We start from the raw sequence: 23,018 nt of genomic DNA on the forward strand, positions 1-23,018 counted from the left end.
CGAAACTTCTCTCGTGAGCTCAGTGTGTTGGAAAACCACGGTTACCGATGCAAAAAAGCAAATGGCCCTATATTGCACCAGTGTTTTGTGCAATCTTTCTGGGCTGCTGTAGCAGATATTTCAGCTCATTCTAAGCTAAAGAAGACATAACCATTATTAGTTTCAGGTGATTTAAAACTAATGAAAACATAGTTATGAATATTCTAAATCAGATGCCACTAAATCCTGCACAGTGCACCTTTAATGCTGCTTTGAATCCTCCATGCCATAAGGAACAAATAGCCCCCTACAGCTGGGTTAACTCAAGGACAGTTTAGTGGAAATTATTTTGAAAACTCTTTGGGAAGAGTCTGATTTAATCTGGCTGCAGTGATTTTAATCTTGGGGAGTGAATTGGATCCTTATGTTGATGTTAACTTTGCAGCAGCAGTTCCATTTCAGCACTTGATAAAGTCAAACAGAATGGTTGATTAATTCTCTTAGGGTCAACTTTGCTTTTAGATATGGTCACGTTTCTGATCATTTTTTCCCCTAATCTTTAAGGCCATTCATTCACTATGTAAACAAGCAAAAGTGGCTGAAAATTGATTTAAAAACCGAGGGATTTATTTTTTTCCTTTACACAGAAACAGAGCAAACAAAGTGCCCAATAAAAAGTAATGCGAGTTTTGTTTGGAAACTAGATTAAGTAATGATGACTGGATGACATGTTCCTTTGAGAAACTTTCCTTTTTTGGAAATGCTTATTCGTGTTAGTAGAGTTAGTAGAGAAGACTGATTCCACTCTTATGTCTGCACATTAAATATAGCCAGCAGGTGGTTATCTTAGCTTAGCATAAACACCGGAAACAGGGGGAGACAGCTAGCCTGGCTCCGTCTGAAGACTTGACATTAATAACAGCAACTCCAAAGTTTACTAGTTTAAATTAGACTCATTTCTAATGAAATGTATTTTAATACCATAGAAATGACAAGACAGACCAATGAATTGATCTACGTTTTGACCAAAATACACCCTCCTGGCTTGAGTCTCTTTCCACTTAATCAGCCCTGATGTGGTTAAACAGCTCATGCTTTTGTGAAACACCCAGTTAATCCATGCAGTCATTTGCACAATGCCCAGCTGGTATATCACAGCAGGATGAAGTGCTCAGTGGTCTCAGGTGGTGAGTCAAAAACCCACAGCAGTCACTCACCGCCTACATGCTGTCTGCTTCCTCCTGTGTCGTATATTAATTTGATTGGATTAGGCTTGGCTGGCGTCATTTCTGCACAGCCAAACAAGGAAACACACATGGGGAGAGAAATACCAAAACAGGTTTAGATTTACTGTGGCTGTGGAATCAGGTATCATCTACCAGTTATGAATTTTTAAGCTTGTACTGCAATATATTGACTATGCAATGCAAGAGATCATTTATTAAGACAGATACAAGCATGCAGGCATACAGAACGACTCTGGGAAATAAGTAACAAACTGTCAGTGTGTATGCCAAGCAAGAAAAAGAAAAAAACAAATCACTTTAGCTGGAATGTTGTATGATTATTCACTGTTTATAATTGCCAAGTCATTGTCTTGCTGATGTAGTGAAACTCAGTTCTCTGTCTTGGATGTTGTACATCATAATTCAGTGACAGGAAATGTCACACTGACTTTACTAATGCAAATGTTTAACATCCTGTCAGATATCAAGCTTTGTTTAATATTGTGTAGGACATGTCCTTGGGCTTTGATATAAATGTTGTGCTATGGAAGCCTCATTGACAAAATAAAAGTTGAGATGTTATTAATGATAATAAAAACTCACACTTCACATTGCGTTATAAGATAATAAATTCAAAGAAATAAAATAAGAAGCTGCTGCTGCGTCTGCGGCTGCAAGAAGGCAGATTCTGCATTCATGTGGTGTCAGAATAATCAGAAAAATGAGGTCCCGACTGGGAAAATTCAGTTTGACTGAAATGTTCTCACTGGCTGCAAGCGACACAGCGCTGCCTGATACAGCTTTTTGAGCTGAACTTTCCTCAAACACTCTGTCTCTATTTATTTCTAATGCTCGCCTCGAACGCTCTGCAGTGGTTGAAAAATGTCTGATCTCTAATGTTGAAATGGAGTTATCTACACAACACCTCCACACATAACCTAAATAAGGTGGCAGCTGACTGAGGGAGGTCGTCAGGCTGCTGGTAAATAACATCACTACTAAAACAACATACTTGCTGTACGGGAGAGCAGAACACAACCTAACACATTTTAGTTTTAGCTTAATGTTATTAAAACTGTTTGGTGGTATTGTGGTCAACTGGCTGGAAGCACAACAGGATTAACTTGGTGTAACCACCTAAAAAAACTGTGTTACAATTTACTCCACGTTAGGTTATGCCCTGCTCTCCCCTACTTATTTTCAGTAAATATCATGATATAAAACATATGTTTTCTGTTTAAAAAGTGCAAATGTAGAAAGATAGTACTTGGCCATCTTTTAAATGGTTACTTCTCCAGTAAAGCCTAAAACTGATCAATAGCCTACATGGTTTGTTGATGATGTAACAGACGTGCATATTTAACAGATTCAGTTTGGACAGAGAGTGACACTCCCTAAATGTTAGGACATGGGTTTAACAATCATATGACAATTTTGAAGAATTCCAAAGGTAATCCAAATAATTTAAAATATGTAACTTAGTTTGAGTAATCTAACAGAATACATTAAAAATGACATTTTAGGGCATGTATATAATAATCTATAGTGGAATATGTTTTAAAAGTAACTCTCCCAACACGTCTTGCATGTAGGCAAATTTTAATATAGTTAGGTTGTTACAGCGGTGTAACACCATATTCTGGACCCAATGCATAAGCAGTCTCTGTGGGCCCCCCGCCCTTCCTGTTTGGATTCACGTTTCTGTCACACACCCTTTTTTTTTTGTGTGTGTGTGTGTGTGTGTGTGTGTGTGTGTGTGTGTGTGTGTGTGTGTTTGTTTTGTGGGAAATCACGATGTCTGCATCAGTGGCTGCTGCTGACAGGGACAGTTAGCAAAGCTTACATCAGGACGTCATCTGTTAAAAGCCTCCCGTTGTCGGATACAACATGAAACTACTCCAGTTACCTCAATCATGTTGTAACTCAGACATCCGCTGGAAAAAAAAACAATATGTTGACGAGACAGCGTTTTGGTTGGAGCGGTCACAATGAGCGCGGAGCTTGCTGTTTCTGTAGGTACACATTTCCTGGGGACACCTGCACGTCTCGGCCACGCCCCCTCCATTGTGATTGGCTTAAGAGCAGCATCGTTCAAACTCAAAGCCCCGCCTTCCCCCCCTCTCTAGTCGTCTTTCACACAGGGCTGCTGACAGATTCAGATGACAGATGTAAATTGCAGAATCTGTCTTGAGATTCCCCAAGACTGAATTAATCACCCAATATACATAACAGACACAGCAAATGGGTCCTTCAGTTCAGCCAGCAATTATACTTCCATGCCCAGGACTTGGGCATTGTGCAGTGTAGTCTGTTCGGGTTACCCCGATTGTGGTCAATATTCGTGCCACAACAATAAAAGACCCAAAGATATTTCACCCAAGACTAAATAAATCACCCAATCTGGGTCTGTTGTCACCCAGTCTGGGTCTGTTGTCAATGACCCAGCGATTGAGTCATTAAATTCACCCAGCAGTTTTTAGTGTGTACGTGTTTATGTTTTTTACGAATTCAGTTTGGTTTCTTTCCCTTTGTTTTTTCCTTTTCTTTTCATTTTTGAAGCCCCAGTTTACCTTTCTTGGGGAAAGACATGACGGTGCACTTGGGTGCTCCTGAAGCATAAAGAGTCGCTCGCTCTGCTCAAGCTGCATTAAGAGACAAATCCTAGTGCAGGGGCAAAGTAAACAATTTTGCGTCTTTAAGGGGTGAGAGGGGCTTCAGAGAGCCTCCACCATTTTTATAGAAAGCTCAGTCTTTATTCAGCCAGTTGCAATTTTCATATGGCATTAATTACTTAGGAATAAGAAACTACAAACAAAACCAAACTTTTCATTTTAGGCTTCTTGAGGGCCCCACCCCCAAGACAATGCACCTGGGTTGTGACCATGAGTTGCTGTCCCTGTAGAGTGACCTTGATTAGTTAGAAAAGTTATTTATTTGCATCAGTCAGGTAAAAAAGTATCTTAGTAGTTATAGGGGATGTGCTGGTGCAGCAACAAGTCTGAGACAAAATCACATGGTAATATAAAGCTTCAAACTGTTATTAACATATATGCTCTGAGCAATAAAATAGAATACATGTTATTTCCACATTACGACATAAACACATGTTGGGCGAACCACTTCACAACCTCGGGAAATAGGACCATCCAAGGGGCGCATGACTGCAGCAAGAGCAACAGAGGGGTTGATATTCAGTTGTCAGGCATTATGTTTGTTTAAAATCTTTAAGGTCACAGGTATGTCAGGCGGTGTGAAGGGTGCAGTTGCCTTCGGTGTGGGACTAGCAGTTTGAGAACTGTACAAAAACTAAACAGTGATCGAGTCTTTATGGACTATGGTTTGCATTGTACCTCGACAGAGTTTAAACAGGCTTCATCTACGTTTTACCTAATTATGCACTAATTCAATCAGCTAAGTTACCCAAATCAAACACACCTGGGATGATGCATCACCAACAGGTGTGTCAAGCTAACATGCTAAATGCTAAAATGCTTTTGTGTTCACTGAGGAACTTTACCTACAGTTAGGATGTGTGAGGTCTGCTGTATGTGACTGCAAAACCTCTTCCAGCTCAACTCGGCTTTGAACACTTTGAGGAGTGCAGTGGGACTAAAATGGTGGGGCTGGTTTTTACTGGGACCAGACTGGTTGGGTGGACTGGTGATATTTTTGAGAAGCTGAAGAAGAAGCTGAACCTGGGGCAAACTGAAGAGGACTTTGTGGTGCTTACTGATGTTCAGACAGGCGAGTTCAACAACACACTCACTAAACATGAGGTCAACAACCACTGCGTCACTTTGCGTGCTACATGGTGTGCAGCCTCAATTTGTGTGTATGTAGCTGCAGCTGCTGTGTAGTTTATTTTATTTATACAACTCAATGTTGTTGCCTTGGGGATGTTTTATTTTGCTGTGCAGTCTGTAAGAAGTATCATGCTATTTTATTTATGTGGCTGAGCAATGCTTGTTGAATTGCCACAGTGTCCACAGACTTTTTATTTGTTGTTGGTAATCTTTTTTCAATTGTTAAAGTTTTGTGTCAGTGAAGTATTCCACTGCTGAAAAGATGACCAACACCACAGATGCAAATTCTTTTGACACTGGTGCAGCTTAATCAAAGAATACACAGAAGAGGGGCTGTGGCTGGTAACAAATGGGCTCATATTACAATTAAAATATGTTAAGTTAAAATATGTTTCCAAAAACTTTGTTTATATTGGATCACCTCTGCTTGTTTGGTCTCAAGTTTTTTAGCCTCCATTTACACAATACAGGAAATAGTATGGAGTCCAGCCCCTGCTCACAAACTCTCATATTACAGGTAAACAGTGCACTAAAATATGTTCCTAAAAACATTTTAGGTGAGAAAAGGGCAATACAGTGACAGAATCGTGGTTTATAATTGATAATTTTGCCATTTCATCTGAGTTTGGACTGAATTTGAGAGATAGGTCTGTGGTAGCGGCAGGCAAAAATTAGAAAGTACAATCTGTAGTTTGAGCAACAGCCCAAGAGTCAGTGAAAATCTGCTGGATTTTCACTGGCATATGAGCAAAGAGATCTAGGTGTGAGGTTTACCATAGTTCATTTACACATACCACCCACATGATTATGAAGCTGGTGGAAAATTGGCAAGGTATCCCTTTAAGTACATTCCTACACTTGTGCTTTTTCTTGAGTACAGTACTCTAGTACTTTTTTCACTTCTGCAAACATGCCTGTATATTCAGAGAGAAAGAAGGGGATGTGTGGGAAGATGAAGGGTAGCCAAGCAGGTGGCAACAAGGACTGAACAGAAAGTGATTTGCCGAAATGGTGCTATGGCCATGAAGGAGAATGGAGCTCCACTCATCACCCAGAGGGCTCTCCACTGGAGCAGCATGAATGATCCTCCCATCAGTCATTCCTCTCCTCCCCCCTCCTCTGTCTTTCTATTCTCCAATGCTTTCCCTAATAGACTGTGAAGAAGGAGAGCCTATTAAAACGATACTCATACTTGAGAAGTCAGTGTTATTTCAGACGCTGATGTCTGTCGGCACTCTGAAGTAGAAGGAAGAACATCTGTTTATTCTCACTTCTCAAGGTGTTTTGGCTCACTGCTTGGTTTTAGACTTAAGCTTAAGATCTGTAGAGTCAGGATTAGGCTCAAGGTAGAGTAAAGGTTCAGGGTTAGAGAAAAGGAAAGCGTGTGCGTGAGTACAAGAAAAACAAACTGTAGACATGTTACCCTGACTTGAAAAATTCAAGTGAGGGTTTTTACTCTTATCAAATATTTTAGGTGTCTTTGCGGTCAGGAGAAACCAAATCAAATTAAATAAGCCTCCTAGTTGGTTCAAACATGTAACCTTAAGGGGCAAATTAAAATCATCTGTGTGTGTCAGACAGCTTTCCTGTTTACAGCATGCATTTCACACACAATGTGTGAGAGTGCAAGAAAGAGTGGTAGAAAAAGAACAATGAGAGAAATGTCCATCATCATGGAAACAGGAGGAAATGATTGCTCATTCTTTTCTCCGTCTCTCTTCCAGATAACACAGCGATCCCATGCCCTCCCTTTAATCACTATGTTTCATGTGTGCTCCACTCTCGCATCCCGACTGTGGAGTTTAGTGACTCAGTGTTTAGGAAGTGTGAGAATGTTATAAGACGAGTAGCCCTGGGAAAACTCTGAGGCTAAGCACCACGATGAACAGTGGGAAAATTGCATCTGAAGTCCAGATGGGCTGTAATCTCCGCACCTCATTTGTGATGTTATCAGGGCCTCATGCTTCATTTGCTGTGGAGATTGGATTCTTTCAGCCACATCAGTAATTATATATTTTAGTGGCTTTGGGGAGTTTCTATGAACTGATGCAAATACTCACATTATTTGATTGTTATCTTGTTTTTTTATTTAAACTCTGCCCGAGGTTAATCAAATAATAATTGCAAATAACATTGTGTCCCTTTGAAGATCTGAACAGTTGCTGGTGTTGCTCTGTTCTCAGTGGATTTCGATGTGATTTGATGGGATGTGATGTGATGTGATGTATTTGGAACTGGGTAGCATGCACTGCATCCGTGCATTGCTTATATATTGTGAACTTAACTGTGAACAAGAACTTTATTGTGGGGATGTAGCAGTGTTAGAGCATGTAGTCTGCACATACAAGGTCTCCAGGCTAATTTTGTCGTGCACTTCTCCTGCACTTCTTGTGTTAATCCACTCAATCGTCTCAGCAAAATACACATAACATCCGGTGGTAGCTGTCCAACACTTTGACAAGTCTGCAGGCCTGCCTGTGGGCAAGTCAAACTCATGCTGTGACAGCAAATATTGTTCAAACCCACAGCACCTCATTTCAAATTCTAGTGGCAAGCCCAGTGTTTCCTAAGATACCAAATACTGTACGTTGAGGTGAAGTCTGGGGAAGATATGTGTATGTGTATTTGTCTAAAGGCCTATCTCATGACGGTGGTATGTGGTGTCAGTCTATGTTATATACATTTCCTTAAACAAATATAATAGTGTAAACATCATATAGCTTCAATGAGGAGCTGGAACAGGCTGATACAGAATATGATACTGTCAGACAGTGTGATAAAAGGTGATTCTACTTAGCTAGAAGGCACTTAAAAGGAAAGTTCACCCCCAAATCAAAAATACATATTTTTCCTCTTATCTGTAGTGCTATTTATCAGTCTAGACTGTTTTGGTGTGAGTTGCAGAGTGTTGGCAATATTGGCTGTAGAGAAGTCTACCTTCTCATGAATATAATGGAACTAGATGGCTTGTGGTGCTCAAAGCGCTAAAAAATACATTTGAAACTCAACAGCAATGTCTCATTCCAAAAATCATGACCTGGTTACTCAAGATTGTCCACAGACCTTGTCATGGGCAGTTTTACGTTAGAACTATTTTCTTTTTGCCAAACTACATAGCTACCATGCAGAAGGGAGCATGACTGGCTACATAAAGTTATCCAAGCTGCTAGCTGAGAAAAGATGGGAGAGAGCTGTAAGGAGTGGGAGGGACACTTGTGACATTTGGTCAGGCCCCCAGGAATGCTGCTCAGCCTTGCAGCCAATTTTGACTTGTGGCCACTCACGGTATTACAGCAAAAAAGTACCCTGTGGCCCAAAAACATTTTTCCCAAAGACCACCATTATAAAAGATGCCTGTAAAAGTGTTTACCGTGCACCTCGAACTGCAAACAAGGTCAATTATGACTCTTTCTATTATGAATTCTTCAACCATGGAGGTTTTATACTTGTAAAACTTTACTGGAGCTGTCGAAAGCAATTTAACAATCAGTGAAGTTATTACAATGTAAAGTCTATAGGCTAAGTGGGAACTCATGGGCCAGCTGGTGGTAGAAACACTACTGCACATATTTAGTGGGGACGCATACCAAAGAAGTAAACCTGGAAGCCAGAAACTTTTTTTGGCATATGCATCAGGCAAGCAACTCCATTGGAATAAATAGGCGCAATCTTGGAATCTGGTATCTAGGTATTATTCACCTATGAGTTTGGTAGGAGTTTGGACACTAGCAGACAGTCTGTCACTTAAAGCAGCCAATACCCTGAATTATGCATAACTACAAGCCTTAATAAAATATAAACAGGTGAGTTATATAACGTTCAGTTGACAGCTGGCATTAATGTTGAAATTAGCTAAACAGACTAAACCTCTTTTGTATCAGGCTGTTAATATGTTTATTTATTTCCCTATTGTAAAGTTGGGCATTTTGATATGTAGGTCTGTTGGGATTGACTTGCTTTTGGAGCCAGCCTCAAGTGGCCATACAAGGAACAGCATCTTTTGGCACTTCAGTGTGGCTTCATTTTTCAGCTGTGGAGGTTTGCTGCTTGGTGCTATAATGCATTCAGTGACCTTTGGTCTGTTAGATGAGTCTGAAATGGAACGAACGCACACCGTGAATACTGAATATAAACACCTAAACGCACCATAGCTGCAGCATGGTGTCTTGCCGTAACTTGGTACATATGGCTGCTATCTGTCTGCCTGTTTAACAAAACCAGTACATTGGCAGGTCAAAGTGTCATCTTCCAACATTTACTTGCATCTCCTCCTCTTATTATAGCACAGTGTGGCGTGTGTGTCCATCTGTAGTTCTTTTCCTCTAGCTGCACAGTCTGTGATTGATGGAATGAGCCAAACAGCAGAGACAGACAGAGGGTAGCGGATGTATTTATTGAAGCACATAAAAGATGGATAGAGCGACAGAGACAGAGAAAGCAGGAGAGAGAGATGAGCTGTCAGGGGTTCTTGAATGGCACAGCAATTTCCACCTGCAAAAACAAGGCTTTTGAATCCCTGCTGCACCAGCTCAGGCGGAGTGAAAAGACTCTCTCTGTGATGGTATCTGACATGCTGTTATTGCCTTCACTTGCCGCACTTTGAGCCCACTAATGGATGTGCACCAGCGACCATACACGCACACACAGATGCGCACACCTCTCGGAAGTCACATTTTTGCGTTTCTCAAGTGGAAGTGGAATCAAAGCGTTCCTCTTCAGGCCACTTAGTCAGTTAGGTGTCACTCTAAAACTAGAAAAAGGTGACAAAAGGAGATAGAGTTGCAGGTATGCATGCACACAAACATCCACACACACTCTTTACTGAACTCCAAGTGCTCTCAACTCTTCTTAAAGTGGAAACAGCAATAGAAAAAAAATCTTCAAAGGCCGAAGCAGTGCGAGGAGCTTGTTAAAACTGATGTCAACAGAAAGTCAAAAGTAAAATAAGTGGTTATAGATGAATCTGGTGTCAAATTTTCCTCTCCAGCATCTGTTTTCTCAAAGCAGCCAGCAGAGATAACTGGGTTATATATTACACCCTTCCGAAAGACTTGAGATAATACAGCATGCACTAATGGCTTTACAGATGAGGAAAAGACAAACATTCATGCAGATGCTGCAATAAAAAGTAGATGAGCAGCTTACATGGACAAACAATAGGTGAAGAGATGTCACAGTGGGGCTGGAACAGAAAGGGGAAGGAGAGGACAGAGGGACAAGGTGATTGCGAAATGGGAAAACAGAGCTGAAGCAAGGGGTTCGAGAGCCGAGTGAATACGGCCCACTAGTTTATAAGTCATCCCCTTAAACCTCGAAAGGGTGGAGAGAGGGCGAGGAGGAAAAGGGGAGAAGGGATGACTGAGAAGGAGGGGGATTAAGAAGCAACAGGGGAACAAACACAGGCGCTGGAAGAATAAAAAGGAGCAACAAAATAAGGTGGAATTCTGGGATTTTCCAAAATTACATCACATTTATCACTTTTCTAGTGGTGTGGTCCAGCAGCTGCAGGGATGTGGATGGATACCAAAACAGAGGTGAAGGAGGCCAGCAGGAACCGTGCCAACCTGAGTCGGCGTGTGTTGAACGGTCTGCTGTTGTGTACTGGGGACATGGAGTACTTGGATAAGTACGTGCAAGGTAGGAGAACTTTCACAATACACTGCTACATCCCAAAAAGCATTTTCTTACATTTGATGTTAAACTCAAGTATAAAATGTATGATCTCTTATAAATTGTGCCTAAAAAATGCATAATGCATACAGTAAAGGCTGAGTTTTCCCATAATGTGATTAATTACAAAACTTTCAAAAAGAGCAATTTGCCAAACACTTGAAATGTGTTAAACTGCCATAAGTATAAATAAATGACTCTGAAATGCTTAAAAATCCATTAAAATATGCAGATGCAATCATTACACAACTCCCATGGTGAATGCTGCTGCACGCTTCCTCCAACATAAAATTATCATAAAACTCCCATCTTGATTCTTTTATGAAACCCTGTAGAAACCCAACTGAGAAACATGTTTGTGCAGCAGTTTGAAATCTTTATTCTTCTGAGAAGTATTTGGGGGAAATGCTGTCAAGACAAACATGCAAAAATATTTTCTTTCTGTGTCTTCAGACAAGCTTTTTGTGCTGCAGCTGGCGGTTTGGGGCCTGAGAGGGGTGACCCAGGTGATCCTAGCCAACAACCCGCTGAGTGGTGCTCTCATTATGGGCGCACTGTACTGGGCCTCCCCCTGGCAGGGCCTGCTGGGAACTCTGGGCGTACTGGCCTCTACACTAACAGCTGTTATAATGGGGCAAGACAGGTGGAATGATATAACACACACACACACACACACACACACACACAAATAGCATAGACGCTCATAAAAGTGCACATTTGTATGTACATATTTAATGATCTGTGTACCTTGAAACCACACAACAGAAAAATGTCCCTTTTAAATAATGGAACCATCATTAAAAAACCTGTCTGTTGCCTGGAAGCCGATCCTGTAACACAAGCCCATAATTTGTTCGACCTGATGACTAAAGTTGATTGAGGGTTCTACTTAAAATTCATGAGAATAACAGCTCCATGACTGATCGCCTTGTGTTCACCCACACCCACTACCTAGTAATACTTATTTTGGTTAATGTCCTAATATTTAGTGTATGACATGCAGCGTATAATATGCTAATACACAACCTTGTTTCAAGGTTTTAAAAATAATTCCGGCTGAATTGGAGCTGCTAATGTTTTTAATTCTGACATGCTGAATACACTTAGTGTCACCCTGGGACCTCTGCTCATTAAAACTTAAGAGTTTGTTTCATGAGGAGCCATAAAAGGCTACGCTAATGTGTGTTTTGATCATGAAAACAGTCTTATTGTACATCACTGTATAACATAAATGTCTCCAGAATAGAAAATGCAAGATGTTATTGTGAAATTTGTATATTCCTGTTGTGTGTGTGTGTGTGTGTGTGTGTGTGTGTGTGTGTGTATAGTGCTGAGGTGTCAAGAGGTCTCCATGGTTTTAATGGCATGTTGGTGTCTCTGCTGATGGGGGTGTTCAGCTCAGCTGGAGACTGGTACTGGTGGCTGCTGCTGCCTGTCTGCTTGGGGTCAGCTACATGGTGAGTCACACAGAAGTGAAGTGCTTTGCTGGGACATCAGTCATTTTAAGCAGCTGGCCAATGATGGTGGTTTTCCAGTGAGGACAGTCTCTGTGTATTGTATGCCACAAGTGAGTGTGTATAATAGTACAAATGTACTATGTGAGGCACTTAATAATTGGACCTAGAGCATTTTAAAAGCTTTGTTGACTGGGTTACTTGTTTATCCTATTTAGTGACAAATCAGTTCCAGTGCCATCTGAGCCCCAATAACTTTACTTTATCACTGATGTTTTAACCACCATCTCAAGGATTTTCACACCAAAGCTAAGTGAATCTCCAGCCATCCAAAGTATAGTTTAGATTATGTTGTTATGTATGTGGCCTTGGGGAATTATAATGGATATTTTCATTATTTTTGGCACTTTAAATTTGATATACATACAGTACAGGCCAAAAGTTTGGACACACCTTCTCATTCAATGCGTTTTCTTTATTTTCATGACTATTTACATTGTAGATTCTCACTGAAGGCATCAAAACTATGAATGAACACATGTGGAGTTATGTACTTAACAAAAAAAGGTGAAATAACTGAAAACATGTTTTATATTCTAGTTTCTTCAAAATAGCCACCCTTTGCTCTGATTACTGCTTTGCACACTCTTGGCATTCTCTTGATGAGCTTCAAGAGGTAGTCACCTGAAATGGTTTCCACTTCACAGATGTGCCTTATCAGGGTTAATTAGTGGAATTTCTTGCTTTATCAATGGGGTTGGGACCATCAGTTGTGTTGTGCAGAAGTCAGGTTAATACACAGCCAACAGCCCTATTGGACAACTGTTAAAATTCATATTATGGCAAGAACCAATCAGCTAACTAAAGAAAAACGAGTGGCCATCATTACTTTAAGAAATGAAGGTCAGTCAGTCCGGAAAATTGCAAAAACTTTAAATGTGTCCCCAAGTGGAGTCGCAAAAACCATCAAGCGCTACAACGAAACTGGCACACATGAGGACCGACCCAGGAAAGGAAGACCAAGAGTCACCTCTGCTTCTGAGAATAAGTTCATCCGAGTCACCAGCCTCAGAAATGGCAAGTTAACAGCAGCTCAGATCAGAGACCAGATGAATGCCACATAGAGTTCTAGCAGCAGACCCATCTCTAGAACAACTGTTAAGAGGAGACTGCGCGAATCAGGCCTTCATGGTCAAATAGCTGCTAGGAAACCACTGCTAAGGAGAGGCAACAAGCAGAAGAGATTTGTTTGGGCCAAGAAACACAAGGAATGGACATTAGACCAGTGGAAATCTGTGCTTTGGTCTGATGAGTCCAAATTTGAGATCTTTGGTTCCAACCGCCGTGTCTTTGTGAGACACAGAAAAGGTGAACGGATGGATTCCACATGCCTGGTTCCCACTGTGAAGCATGGAGGAGGAGGTGTGATGGTGTGGGGGTGTTTTGCTGGTGACACTGTTGGGGATTTATTCAAAATTGAAGGCACACTGAACCAGCATGGCTACCACAGCATCCTGCAGCGACATGCCATCCCATCCGGTTTGCGTTTTGTTTGGACACGGCGGTTGGAACCAAAGATCTCAAATTTGGACTCATCAGACCAAAGCACAGATTTTCACTGGTCTAATGTCCATTCCTTGTTGGCCCAAACAAATCTCTTCTGCTTGTTGCCTCTCCTTAGCAGTGGTTTCCTAGCAGCTATTTGACCATGAAGGCCTGATTCGCGCAGTCTCCTCTTAACAGTTGTTCTAGAGATGGGTCTGCTGCTAGAACTCTGTGTGGCATTCATCTGGTCTCTGATCTGAGCTGCTGTTAACTTGTGATTTCTGAGGCTGGTGACTCGGATGAACTTATCCTCAGAAGCAGAGGTGACTCTTGGTCTTCCTTTCCTGGGTCGGTCCTCATGTGTGCCAGTTTCGTTGTAGCGCTTGATGGTTTTTGCGACTCCACTTGGGGACACATTTAAAGTTTTTGCAATTTTCCGGACTGACTGACCTTCATTTTTTAAAGTAATGATGGCCACTCGTTTTTCTTTAGTTAGCTGATTGGTTCTTGCCATAATATGAATTTTAACAGTTGTCCAATAGGGCTATCGGCTGTGTATTAACCTGACTTCTGCACAACACAACTGATGGTCCCAACCCCATTGATAAAGCAAGAAATTCCACTAATTAACCCTGATAAGGCACACCTGTGAAGTGGAAACCATTTCAGGTGACTACCTCTTGAAGCTCATGGAGAGAATGCCAAGAGTGTGCAAAGCAGTAATCAGAGCAAAGGGTGGCTATTTTGAAGAAACTAGAATATAAAACATGTTTTCAGTTATTTCACCTTTTTTTGTTAAGTACATAACTCCACATGTGTTCATTCATAGTTTTGATGCCTTCAGTGAGAATCTACAATGTAAATAGTCATGAAAATAAAGAAAACGCATTGAATGAGAAGGTGTGTCCAAACTTTTGGCCTGTTCTGTGTATATATATATTGATTAGTCATGAAACTCCTCAACAGACTAATCAATAATGTAAATTTATGATCAGCAACAATATTAAAACCACTGACAGGTGAAGTAAAAAACACTGATCGTCCTGTTACAAAGCAATGTTCAACAGGGAAACCTTGGGTCCTGGCATTCATGCAGATGCAACACCCCGCCCAAGCACTGTTGCAGAGTACCTCTCCTCATCCCAGCAGCACTCCCTGATGGCAGTGACACTGCGCCATGCCACACTGCAAAAGCTACTCAGGAATGGCCTGAGGAACGTGACAAAAAGCTCAAGAGGCATTGACCTGGCCCAGATCCCAATCTGATCAAGCATCCGTGGGGTGTGCTGCTACACTAGAGGTCCTGTGTTCATGCCTCAGCAGTTCAGAGGCCCCACCCTGGATCGCACTTGGCTCTGACCTGTTGAGGCATGGACACAGGACCTCTCAGGCACTGGCACATCCCACAGATGCTAAATCAGAGTGGGATCTGGGGAATCTGGAGGCCAGGTTGACGCCTTGAGCACTTTGCCTCGTTCTGCAATCTGCCATCAGGGGAGTGACGTTACCAATAAAGGGGTGTACTTGGTCTGGATTGGTGTTTGGGTGGGTGGTGTGTGTCAGGTGGCATTTACATGAGTGCCAGGACCCAAGGAATCCCAGCTAAACATTGCATTGTAATAAAATGACCAACATTACTCACTTTACCTGTCAGTAGAGTGTATTTAGTGTCGTTGTGAACACCATGCATCTGCAAAAAGCATGTATATCATTCATTACAAAAGGGAAAAAAAGGTGTTTTATTAAAATGATCAGCACCTCCGCTCTCTCACTTCCCACCTCCATCTCCAGTGTATTCCTGTTCAGCGGTCTCTCCTCAGTGTTGGACCGCTGGGACTTGCCTGTTGCTGTGTTTCCCTTCAACATCGTCATTGTCCTCTACCTCCTTTGTACCGGCCCAGACAACCCTTACTTCCCACACCACCCGGCTACACCACCGGGGGCGCTGGAGCTCAATGATACTAAGCTCATTGCAGTAGAGGTAAGGTGGTCCAACGTTTAAGTTAAGTTAAAGAAAAGGAAAGCCGGGAGGTTGCTGTTTAAAACTCTCAAATCATGACTGTCCCACAGATCTCGGACCATGGTTAACTTCATCAACAGTTCCATCAGGAGATACTTCATTTTAAGAGTGAGCAAATGAATTTATTGACAGGAAAGTTAAGAAATGTTAGTGGGGTAGTGATGCCATAAGTAGTACAGATATATTTACCTGATGGAGTCTACAGACTGGTGGTGGTGGTAAAAAAGAGGAAGAGAGTTGGCTGAAGATCTGGATGGATGAGATTCTTAAGAGCTCAGTGGAGCGAACCCTGCTGGGCACTGGATGTGATGAGAACTGGTGGTGAATGAGATGGAGGGGGAGAGTCACATCGATTTTGCCCTGAAATAACAACTCACAGCAGCAGAGAGGAGAAGAGTTTTAAAGTTTGACAGCAACAATATGATTGGCTCAGGGAGATCATGGCAAAATCTGATTGGTAAAACCCTTAGTCAGCTGATTGAGTACAAGCTGAAGAGTAGAAGAGTAGAGCAAATCAGCCAATCGAGTTATTTTAATAACACATGTCACGTGACGTATGACATGTATGTATGTATTTCATAATGTTAGTAACAAACATACTTACTGGGGCAAACAATGATGTACTCATGGATGAGAGGCTCATGTTTGTGATAGTGTAAGATGTTATCATCAATGGCACTCTCCTTGGCAGAGCTGTAAAGTTAGCTAGCTCAGTGGTGCTAGGTGAGCTAGCAGTAGATGCACACTTCCTTCTGCACAGTGATACGGTTGGTGGGTGAAGTACCGTAGACAGAAAATAGTTCCTACGTGAAACTGCTCACAACACAGTCTGTGGATTATCTTGAGTAACCAGGTCAGGATTTCTGGCAAGAGACATTGCTGTTGAGTTTTTCAAATATATGTTTTGGTGCTTTGAGCACCACAAGCTGAGTGCCATCTAGTTCCATTATATTCAAAAGAAGGCAGACATCTCTACGGCCAATATCTGCAACACTCTGCAACTCACACCAAAACAATCCAGACTGATTAGCGGAGAAATTTGAACTGTCCCTTTAATGATTACCTTTCCCTGCATAGATTAAAGAAAAGAACACTCAATTTGCAGTTGTCTTTATCAGCATTTCACCATGAGGGGATCTGTCAGAGTAACATTTGCAGTGATATTTTAACAGAGACGGCCCATCAAGTCACATGATCGTGAAACAGGTGCAGGTCATTAGCAGTCACAAAGGGAACTATTAGAAGTGACAGGACATATGATGAATGAAGACAGAAAGTGAGCTGATTCGAGGCCAGTTGTCCTCAGTGTGTCTGCCATGCTGCAGCCAGACTGAACGAGTAACTGATAGGAGCACAATATGCATACGATCAGCGAGCTATGACTCACCAGTTACTTAGCAACAGTTACTGTTGGAGCTCCTGTTCAGATATTATAATCAGCCCAAACTGTTTTAATTACCAATTCTTGGTGATACACCAAGATTGAAAGTCATAGTGGAGGTAAGGCATTCAAGAAGAGTTGTTTTGTTCTGTGTCTGTATGACTGTGCATAATATTCAGGAGAGTGTGAGAGGTAATCAGGTTTCCAGGAAGGAGAAGCTGAGGGGGATTTTATAGCCAGGGAGAAAAAAAAACTAACAATAAAACCTGAAGGCTTAAATTTATGCTACAGAAAGTCCACTTGATTAGAATGCAAGCTGTTGCACACACACCCTCTATAAAGCAAATAGTTTTCTGCGACCCCCGAATGGAGCTGAAATGCAGTTGCCTTGAACTGCTTCTCATGAGACTTTGGCAAGAGAATCCAGACTCTCACCAGCTGCTGCAGTCGGCTTTTGATCTCTGTGAGCCAGCTGGCATCTCGTTGCTTTAGGAGTAACTGAATTTTAATCTCGGAGCTTTTGTTTGGAAAAGGGCAGAACAGATTATGTGATTCGAATCGGAAAAGCTCCATCCTCTTCCAAATGTATTAAGTGTACATAAAGATGACTCCTTAGCACTGGTGTAGCATATGTAGGGAGGACTTGCAGTTTATATAGACGACACAACCTCACATACAAATACAACAAAGTGTGCAAGATTCCAAACATATACAGATATATATAGACAAAGAAACACAATATATTGTCACTGCACAAATTCAATATTTAAATAGTGTAAACCCCAATATAATGTCCTCTTTTATGGTGGGTAAACACATTTTTCTCTATGACCTTGCTTAATTATTTCTTCCAGAAAAACCCTTCTTGAAGCATAAAACTGAACACACAGACAGTACCAAGCTAGACCTGTAGGTCTGCCTCTTGGTTGTCAGATTTCGAGGCACAGCAAGACCCAGAGGAGGTGAAGGATGTTATGAAAGTGTATTTCTTCTGCACATGCTGATCTGCAAACTGACTGTGAAGTTGTCTAAATTAGATTAGCCACGCTGACTAACCCCTCTCAGCGCTGTTAGGTGTCCTGAATACAGAGTCAAGAAGATTTACACACAATTCTATTAACTAGCATCGCGCCCTGAAGCACAGTATGTCCCTCACACTAAATGATTACTTTCCACAAGTTTTAGCCCCTCCATCTCAGATTATTTCTCTCTCTCTGTTTCCTGAGTGTCTCCCTCTTTTACTCCTCCCTCCATCTGTCTGTCGCTGGCCTCGTAAGTGTTGCAGTTTTCATTTCATCACTTCCCTTTGGTTTGTTACTTGGGAGATCTAAAAGCTCTAAATCCTGCTTTTTATCTCTCTGCTTCTCCTCTCCCCAGCCTCTATTCTCGCCTCTGCTCTGCTATGCTAATCTCCATCCTCCGTCTCCCACTTTTCACATCTTTCTTCATCACTTTTTCAACATGTCTTTTTCATCCTCCTTTGCTCTCCTTCCTCATTATTCAGTTTATGATAAACAACTGGTATATATAACCACATTTTCAAGGTTAATGCAGCTATTTTTTTTCCTATGAAACAATCTCTTCCTCCTCCTTTTCCTCTTCTTTCCCCCCTTTTCATCCTTTTTCTTCTTCTTTATTGCTCTCCTCCTTCCTTTTCTTCCACCCATCTCCATTTCCTCCTTCCTTCTCTCCTCTGCCTCTCCAGAGATGGGGATGACGTCGGTCCTATTTATATTTAATGTCTTCAGCTTTCACTCTGCTGTGGATGGCGCTCTTGCTGCTCTACCACAACAGCACATTCAATCTCTCCACGCACAAACACACACACATGGATACACAGGTGTGTACACACGTAGATGCGCGCACACGCACAAAGAGTTGCGTGGCAGCGATATAATTAAACACCATTTATGACTTGTAAATATCAGCAACAGGCAGGTGCACCCATCCTGTCGCCATGGAAACTCTTCACTTCTCACTGACTGTTGGGAATGCAGCATATGCATGTGTGTGCGTGTGTAACTGAGTGAAGAAAAGAGGCTGATTTTGACTGGAAAGAGAGCAGCTGAATAGAGTCCACACATTCTGTCATTATGTTTTTGTGAGCATGCCTCTGCTGTTTTATACTAAAACTTCTAATCATTTGCCGTCAGATACATAGTGTTAAATCTTATCAGATCCTCCTAACTTGTCTCTCTCATCCAGGTATTGCGTGGCATCCCTCTGGGTGTGGGTCAGATCTTTGCCTGTGGAGCCCTGGGGCCCTCCCTCCTCATCCTGGGAGCTGTTCTGCTCTACTCCCCCCTGCTGGCAGCTCATGCTCTGCTTGGATCGGCAATTGGAACATTGGCTGGTGAGTCTCCATCTATGTGTTTGCATGTCTGTGTGGGAGGAATGGGATTATTATTAAATTGTTTATTGTGGGTCATACTGTACTGTACCGACCTCACACCAGGTTATGATCAGTGGTTCTCATTTCAGGTTTGTTAGCGCCAGTGTCTCACTGTGTAAAGCTTTGTCCTGGGTGTCATTATTTACAGGGAGACTCCAACATTTCACACTTAAATGTCAGTTTACTAGTCATGGAGAGTACTGCCGAACCTATGATAATAGTTGTGTAATATTGTCCTCTGTGGCTCTGAAAGAGCTTTGTTAGGTTAAAGAAAATAACTCCTAATGATATCATCAGGGTTGTCTCAGCTTGGGCATGGAAACATCTATAACAAATGGCTTGTAATATAAACTGTGGATGTGGCCATGGAAGTGGGCGGATAATGGGCCCCTGGGTACGGGTATGCAAAGGGCCCCTTCATCTTTCCTACATAGGAGCAAGACATCCAGACTTTGTGGTGGTTTTACATCCCTTTGTAGTTGTTATGCATCTTTTAGAGGTCATTTTCTGTAGTAGTTGCATTATGGGGTTTCAACAGCTTGACCCACACTAAGGACTTAAAGTCAGACTACTCATTTATCTGCTGACCATTATCCCTTTTAGTAGTTTAAGTATTTTGGGCATTCCTGTGCCTTTATTATAGGCAGCAGAGCGATGAGAGGAAACAGGTAGATGCAACACACTCATGTTAGGGATGTTCCAGTTCATGGTCAAGACACAGGGTGTCTCCATTCTGTCTGATAATCTGTTTCTCCTCCCCAACTTGGAAATCCATCCCTTATCTACAGCACAGCCACTTGCCCTGTGTAGGGTTGCAGTTGGCTATCCCAGCTGACTTTGTGTGAGAGGCAGGGTACACTGTAAACAGGGTGCCAGTTTATCACAGGGCTGATACATACAGACAGACAACCATTCACATTCACATTCATAAAATTAATCTGTGTTTATTGTGGAAGAAAACCAAAACACTGACACAATTAACTATGATCACCTTGTCCTGCAGGCACAAGTCATCATACCTGTGTGCTAATAGCATAATGCAGCATCATTAACTTTTGTCTTAGCAGTATAAATCTTCCTTTTATTAAACCATTCTCCAAAACTTCGCACATAAATTTCATCAGTTTATGAGTCATGGGGGGAACTACTCAGCCTGTGAAGCAATGTTGTGTAACAATGTCCTCCGTGGTTCTGAAGGAGCTTTGTTAAGTTTGATAACCCCCCCCAGTGATATCATCAGGGTTATATCAGCTTGGGCACAGAGACAGCAATTATAACAGAAGGCCTCTATTATAAACTGTGGGTGTAAAGTTTGAAAAATGCTTGTGTACGCAAGCAGGAATGATTTAATAAAAGATGGTAGTGTGGAGTGTGTAAAATGAGGAGACAGGAGACGGAGATGCGTCGAGTCAGATTTACTCTCCACTTCGTATATGTAACTGCTCAGTACAGCGAGTGAGGTGAGAACGTAAACACAACACAACCCCAGAAGCACTAGTCCCCGTCAACCTCTCCCTTAAAGGTACAGTCCCTTGGTGAATGTCTCTCTCAGTGTTTATGGTGAATGTCTCTCTCAGTGTCTATTGTGGGTCACCACACAGGCCCCCCCAGAATTCACCCATAATAACAGGACCAGAAAGAACAGGCACCCCAATTAGAACAGACACCCACCCACTAGTGCAAAACAGAACAATCCCGCTTATAACAGTCCCTAGAAAAGTCAGCAGGCTGTAAGGGGGCGGATCAGGTGGCCATAACGGCTGCGCTTAACAGGAGGGGGGTCAAGGGCGAGGGGTAGGGCTGGGGTTTGCACTGAAACCTCAGCAGGGGCAGGGGACGCGGCTGTTGCACGGGGGCGCCCCCGCCGTGGAGGCTGGGCCAGCTGAAGTGGTTCGCCAACATCCATATGAGCAGGCTTGAGACGGTCTTTAGACACCCGTTCAGGCTTGCCCCCCATATCCACAATGAACCTCCTAGACCCCCCCCACCAGGACACAGAAGGGCCCATCGTAGGGGGGCCGCAGCGGGGTCCAATGGCTGTCATGGGGGATGAAGACATACTTGGCTGATGGCAAATCCTTGGGAACGTAGGACTGGGGGAGGCCATGGTGAGACGTCGGAACTGGAACGAAAGCATCAGCCATGCCCCGGGACACAGCACGATGGGAGGCAGCCGACCACGGGGTCGTGGCATCAGGAAGGAACTCCCCGGGACGCGCAGAGGCTGGCCATACATCAGCTCAGCTGATGAAGCCTGAAGATCTTCCTTAGGGGCGGAGCGAAGTCCAAGCATAACCTATGGGAGGCGGTCAGCCCAGTCGCTGCCTGTGAGGCTGGCCCTGAGCACGGCCTTCATGTCACGATGAAACCGCTCGCAAAGTCCATGCTCTGTGGGTTATACGCTGTGGTACGGTCGACCTTCACCCCCAGGCCCTCGGTGACCGCAGTCCAAAGCTCCGATGTGAACTGTGGACCTCTGGTCTGAGGAGAGGTCAGACGGTGTGCCAAAACGGGCCACCCAAGCCATAATGAACGCCTGGGCCACGTCAGCTGATGTAGTAGAGGACAGAGGGACAACTTCTGGCCACCTGGTGGTCCTGTCCACCATGGTGAGGAGGTAGATGCAACCACGGGAGGGGGGAAGAGGGCCCACCAGGTCTACATTCACATGGTCAAAACGTCTCTCTGGCACCTTGAAGGGTGCCAAAGGGGCCTTAGTATGACGCGTCACCTTTGCGCGCTGGCACGCCACGCAGGCAGCAGGCCAGACGAACTTGGCCCCCACCAGCTTGGTAGAGGCCCTCACCCCCGGGTGGGAAAGGCCGTGGATGGTGTCGAAGACCTGGTGCCTCTAGCCAGCAGGTACCATAGGGCGCAGCAGGCCGGTGGAGACATCACAGAGGAGCGTTGCATTGGCCGTGTCAAACACCACATCTTCCATGAGCAGCGCCGTGGGGGCCATCCGGTAGGCTTGAACCTCAGAGTCCGCAGTCTGGTCCGCTGCCATGGCTGTGTAGTCGAGGCCCAAGTGGACGGACCCAGTGACCGCCTGGGAAAGGCAGTCGGCGACAAAAGCTGTGAACCGCCGGCCCTCCAGCAGGAACCGGAAATGACGAGTGGTGAGGAAAAGACCCAGGAGCTCTCTGTCGAAGGCGCTGTATTTCCTCTCGCTGTCACGGAGCTTCCTGCTGAAAAAGGCCAGCGGCTGCCAGGCTCCGCCCACCCACTGCTCACACACAGCCCCCACCGCGCAATCAGAGGCATCCGTAGTGAGAGCAACTGGGGCGGTCGGAGATGGGTGCGCCAGCAGAGCTGCGTTGGCCAGCGCGGTTTTGGCAGTGCCAAAAGCGTCAGTCATCCCTGGGGACCAATCCAACTTGTCCGCCGGCCTCCTACCCCGCAAGGCATCGTACAAGGGCCACATGAGTTGGGCCGCATGGGGGAGGAAACGGTTGTAGAAATTCACCATACCCAGGAACTCCTGCAAGGACTTTACGGTGCGGGGGCGTGGGAAACTGGCGACGGCGTCCACCTTGGCAGGGAGGGGG

The 23,018-nt window shown here is 43.5% G+C and overlaps 1 protein-coding gene across 1 annotated transcript in view; it reads left to right on the forward strand.

The window, feature by feature from the left end:
• Positions 1-10,248: 10,248 nt before the first annotated feature.
• Positions 10,249-23,018, forward strand: part of LOC117272764 (urea transporter 1) — a 30,612-nt gene continuing 17,842 nt past the window's right edge. The window contains exons 1-5 of the mRNA XM_033651811.2: positions 10,249-10,645; positions 11,132-11,321; positions 12,007-12,135; positions 15,469-15,658; positions 19,284-19,431. Of these exons, the coding sequence (XP_033507702.1) occupies positions 10,519-10,645; positions 11,132-11,321; positions 12,007-12,135; positions 15,469-15,658; positions 19,284-19,431 (784 nt within the window). The 5' untranslated portion in view covers positions 10,249-10,518. The remainder of the gene's footprint in view (positions 10,646-11,131; positions 11,322-12,006; positions 12,136-15,468; positions 15,659-19,283; positions 19,432-23,018) is intronic.

This window comes from Epinephelus lanceolatus, chromosome 22 (assembly GCF_041903045.1).
Source record: "Epinephelus lanceolatus isolate andai-2023 chromosome 22, ASM4190304v1, whole genome shotgun sequence".
NCBI classification, from domain to species: Eukaryota; Metazoa; Chordata; class Actinopteri; order Perciformes; family Serranidae; genus Epinephelus; species Epinephelus lanceolatus.